General features: G+C 45.7%; 1 protein-coding gene across 1 annotated transcript in view; it reads right to left on the reverse strand.

Annotated features, from left to right (window-relative positions):
* Positions 1–1,419: 1,419 nt before the first annotated feature.
* The window catches only part of RTP4 (receptor transporter protein 4), a 5,752-nt gene continuing 1,744 nt past the window's right edge, over positions 1,420–5,427 (reverse strand). The window contains exons 2-3 of the mRNA XM_023736845.1: positions 3,000–3,814; positions 1,420–1,505 (exon numbers count right to left, since the gene is read on the reverse strand). Of these exons, the coding sequence (XP_023592613.1) occupies positions 1,420–1,505; positions 3,000–3,814 (901 nt within the window). The remainder of the gene's footprint in view (positions 1,506–2,999; positions 3,815–5,427) is intronic.

Here is a 5,427-nt window from a genome sequence, read left to right on the forward strand (position 1 = left end):
CTAAGTCAGTTACCTATTACTAGTCAATCATTTTCTGTCATGGATTGAATTGTGTCCCCCAAAAATATCTGTCAACTTGGCTGGGTCATGTTTCCCAGTATTATATGATGTGATTTCCTTATGTGTTGTAAACTGTCACTATGATGAGGTTATATGTGATCTCCTTATGTGTTGTAAATTCTATCACTGTAATGAGGTTATACTGATGAGGTTTACAAGATTAGATAGTGTCTTAATCCAATCTCTTTTGAGGTATAAAAGAGAGAAGCGAGCAGAGACACATGGGAACCTCACACCATGAAGAAAGCAGTGCCAGGAGCAGAGTGTGTCCTTTGGACTTGAGGTTCCTGTGCTGAGATGCTCCTAGACCAAGGAAAGACTGATGCATCACAAGGACCTGCCTCCAGAGCCGACAGAGAGAGAGAGCCTTCCCCTGGAGCTGATGCCTTGAATTTGGACTTGTAGCCTACTGGACTGTGAGAGATTAAACTTCTCTTTGTTAAAGCCATCCACTTGTGGGATTTCTGTTGGAGCAGCACTAGATGACTAAGACAGTTTCCTAGCTTCCACCCATTCTCGTTGTCTTGGTGTATTAATGCCATTTTTCCCTTTTACTGTCATTCTGTGAGGCTTCAAGAGACAGCAGAGGTAAATGCAAGTGTGTAATCCTCTATGTGTAATTGGAAGACCTTCACCTATTTTATAGATGGAGAAACCGAGTGAGACTCAGGGAAGGATAATGACTTGCCCCAGGTCATACAGCAGAATCTGGCTAGAAAGAAAGTCTCCAGGTCCCTAGGCCAATGTTCTTTGTAAACTAACCAGAAAGTTGACAAAGTGGGGGGAATACAAAAATTTCTATGGTGGCTTAGAGGGTACAGGGAATGCATGAAAGGACCGTGCTGGTAAGGGTGGCATGAGAGGAAATGAAGAGAGATGACCAGAAAAAAAGGAGATAATATAATTATCTGAAGTGTAATTTCACTGTGTTCCAATTCCTTCAAGATATTTATTATCTACAGGAGTCTGTCTCTGTGTCTATCACTACTCTATTCCAATCCTGACTCCCACTCATTCTGTTCTCTACCCCATTCTGCTCCCAGAGATACAGTATTTTTTAAACGTGGTTCTGCTCAAATGGCCTACATCCTCAATCGCTTTCAACAGCTCCCCATTACCTATGGGATAAAGTCCAAATCTCCTATTTAATGGAATAGTCCGAGTTTCTAAGCTCAGCTGGGAGAAGATGTGACAAAAAAAGTAGAGGGAAGAGATGGGACCAATTTGACAAAAATAAATACAAAAAACCCATTGCCATTGAGTTGATACTGACTCATTGGGACCCTATTAAGACAGAGTAGAACTGCCCCATAGGGTTTCCAAGGAGTGGCTGGTGGATTCAAACTGCCAACTTTTTGGCTAGCAGCCAACAAAAGAAAGGACAATAAGTGTTGGTGACAGGGAGGAGAAGTTAAAGATGACTGCAAGGTAATAAGCTTGGGCGACTGCGGGAAATCAGAACAGGAGAGTCAGAGATGCTGGTGAGCTTGGTTTTAACCTGGTAATGATACAGAGATGCCAGCATGAAAGCCGAGGAGCAATACCCAGCAGACAGGTGGAAATAGGGGATGAAAGACATAGCCATGAGTCACAGGATCTCAGGATCGGTAAGTTCTTCAATGGGTCCCAGTCCAATGCTGGAAGAAGTGAGAGACTATGACAGCTCCAGGGATCACCAGATCAAAGGGCATCTCTTTAGGATGGGGTCATTTGAGTGGGTTTAAGTAGATGAGAAAGAAGAACAAGAAGTGTTGGGATATATTAATATTTCTAATATATAAAATGTTCTTCTTCCTGTGAAAACTGAAAAACATAGTTGCGTGATCACTGCTGCGATATTGGTAACTGTCTTAATTTCCTACAGCTGCTGTAACAAATTACCACAAACAGTTCCTCAAAACAACACAAATTTATTATCTTAGATTTCTGGAGGTCAAAAGTTCAAAATCAATCTCACCGGGCTAAAGTCAGGTGTCAGCAGAGCTGAAGTCTTCGGGAGGCTCAAGGGCGGAATCTGTTTCCTTGCCTTTTCCACCTTCTAGAGGCTGTCTGCATTCCTTGGCTCGTGGCCTCTGCCTCCATATTCAAAGCACATCATTCCAACTTCTGGTTCCATCATCAAATCTCTTTTTCTGACTTGGACCCTCTCACCTCCCTCTTGTGAAGACCCTTATGTTTATATTGGGCCCACCAGGATAATCTCCCAATCTCAAGATCCTGAAATTAACCATCACATCTGCAAAGTCCATTTTGCCATGTAAAGTAACATATTCACAGGTTCTGGTTATTAGGACATGGATATCTTTGGGGACTATTATTCAGCTTATCACAATAACTTTCAGGTAATACTGATAACCCTCAGTTCTTGTTAAGATATGGCCTAATGAATGAGTGAGTGAATAAATGAATGAATGAAGACCTTGTAGTGATTCAACGAATACTGAGGGTCCAGGCTATCTTCAGAAAAGATCCAGGAAATCAGTGCTTATTCTAAAAATGTGACCCTGCTTGGGCTCAAAGCAAATTCTCTGTCATATTAAAATACCAGCCAGTTAATTGATTTCTCCTCATCACTGAATTAGAACAAGAGAAGAGAAGAAGAAAGGCCCATTTTCATCCTTCTCCGTTCAGGTATCCGGTTGCAATAAAGGCAAACAGAGCAACAACACACATACAGCCCCACAGGAGCCGCTGATTGTGTCCAGAGCCGCCGTTCGGTGGTAAGAGAGAGGATCTGAAAGTGCTGTCAGAAGAGGGCCTTCTGGGTGAAGACCTCACCTGCCTTTCCCAGGTAAGAGGCGATCTGGACTCAGTTATCAGACTTTCAGAAACCACTCTATTCCTGGGCTCACAAAAGGCAGATGATGTTGTTACAGGCCACACAGCTTGAGTTCCACTGGAGGTTCTAGACCCGTGTGTGGTTGTTGGGCTTGTTCCACATGTGATCTGTGAGTCTGTTCCCCATGTAGTTTGTGCGGCCGACCCCCGTGTGGCCTGTGGGGCTGACCCCTGTGTGGCCTGGGGGGCTGCCCTCCCTGCAGCCTGAAGGCCCCGTGTGGCCTGTGGATTTGTATGTAGGGGACCCACCACTTGTGCAGGCTGCGTGTCTGCCGACCCTGTGGATAGTGACCCTGCTACTAGTATGGGCTGTGAGTCTGTGCCCCGTGTGGCCTGTGGACTGCTCCCCTGTGTGGCCTGTGGGCCTGCCTCAGACTCTTGGGCCCTAGCAGTGGCATGGCTGGGCTGTGACACCATAAGAACACAGTTAAGCCCACTTCCCTGAGCCGATCTTGTGTCAGCTGACTCGTTCCTGGGTCGGTTTTGGACAAACGCATTACCAACAGGAGGTAAGGAACTCCCACTCTCTGGGTGGGGGAGGGGGGATGTGGTTGGCTTTGTCCTGAGGCTTCGTGAGCGCCACGTACAGATGTGCAGAGCACAGGCCTCGCAGTTGGCTGTGTCGTGGGACCCTCGCAGAGGCACTTCCACAGTCACGGGTATCTCTGGAAACGTCCTGATGCCCTTGCTATAGCATCTCTCCAGTATATGCTGCACCAGATTGTGCAGAATCCTCATGGCGCTCTTGGAAGAGAACTCGGGCTTCTCATATTGGGACAGGTAACACTTTTTACACCTCTGACCAAAGAGTCGCATGAGCACCTTCCCCTGGGACATCGGTTGCACCCGGTACATGTGGCAGAGGACCTGCACTCTGGCAGAAGCCCATCTTCTCTGGCATGAGGAACACCGGAAGCTGCACACAGAAGGAAGAAACCAGTGTGTTTTCTTCTGGTTGTGGGCCTGAAGGAAAACGAGCCTGGCCTGTCAATTTGGAAAAGTTCCCAATCCTGTGATTTGGAATGTTCCAGTCATTGACAAACAGGAGTGAGAGGGATTGTGTTTCTGATAAAGCTTTTTTTCCCTGTAACCCACTGAGCTTCTACCCCTAAGTCATCGTCAAGTGTGCCTCTTTGCAAGGAAAACATCTCTGGATGCCTCAGCAGGTAAAGTTTCTGCCATGGGCCAGGGAAATTTGTTCCCGATAATAACCACAGCAAACTCTCATGAAGTAGCTACTGTGAGGCAGACGCTGTAATTGGTGCTTTGCAATGTTATTCCATTTTGTCTTTAAATCGACCCTACGCTGACAATAAAAAAGCAAAACTGAACCCCTTGCTGTTGAGTCGATTCCAACTCATAATGACCCTATAGGACAGAGTAGAACTGCCCCATAGGGTTTCCAAGGAGCGGCTGGTGGATTCAAACTACCGGACTTTTGGTTAGCAGTTGAGCTCTTAACCACTGTACCACCAGGACTTCATGCTGACAGTATAACCCTTGAATAGTTTTCCTTTTATGAATTGAGGCTTAGAGAAGGTCCCTGATGTTACTGAGCTCAATATCCAGATGAGGAAACTGAGTCATAAAGGTATTACAAACTTGCTCAAAGCCTAGGTGGTAGAGGCATCTTTCTAACCCAACCCTCCCCCACCCCCCCCAAAAAAACCAAACTCATTGCCGTTGAGTTGTTTCCAACTCATAGCAATCCTATAGGAGAAGGTAGAACTACCCCATAGGGTTTCCAAAGAGCAGCTCGTGGATTCAAACTGCCAACCTTCTGGTTAGTAGCCATAGCTCTTAACCACGGCACCACCAGCGCTCCAAAGCCATCTGAAACCAGCCTTGCTTGCCTACCTGCTCTACCACATCACCTGCAATGAACAATAGGGCTAGTTTTGCACCTGGAAAAACAGACTACGACCTGAAGCCGTAATGCTTGGCTGGAGACTCAAATTCATAGTTTGCCTCAGGGGACCTTCTCTAAGCCTCAATTCAGAAAAGGAGAACTATGCAAGGCTTATATTGTCAGCATCCAGTGAGAAATGAGAAAACACTTTGTAGACTACAATATGCTTTTCAAAAGTTGGTTGATACTTTTCTAGAAGTTTACTGGTGGGTTGCTTTTCTGATCTCAGAATGGCTATGAAATCAGTTCATCTGAACAGGAGAAGAAACTTCCTGTTTGTGGGAGTGTCAAAATGAGTAAGTCATCATGCACCCCTCAAAGAACTCTGGCTGGTGCAGAGACACTTACACAGTTCACTGAATTACAAAGCAGAACAAAATCACGGCTATGTGGGCTCTGGCAAGTAGCTAGAAAACTGTGCTCTGCAGAAGCCTAGGAGGCTTCATTTGAACAACAGGTGCTGCAGTTAAAATATATATTTAAACAAAAACAAAACCCCATTTCTGTTGAGTTGATCCCTACTGATAGGGACCCTACAGGACAGAGTAGAACTGCCCCATAGGGTTTCCAAGGCTGTAATCTTTACAGAAGCAGACTGCCACATCTTTCTCCCACGGAGC

This window comes from Trichechus manatus, unplaced genomic scaffold (assembly GCF_000243295.1).
Source record: "Trichechus manatus latirostris isolate Lorelei unplaced genomic scaffold, TriManLat1.0 scaffold00092, whole genome shotgun sequence".
Taxonomy (NCBI): Eukaryota; Metazoa; Chordata; class Mammalia; order Sirenia; family Trichechidae; genus Trichechus; species Trichechus manatus.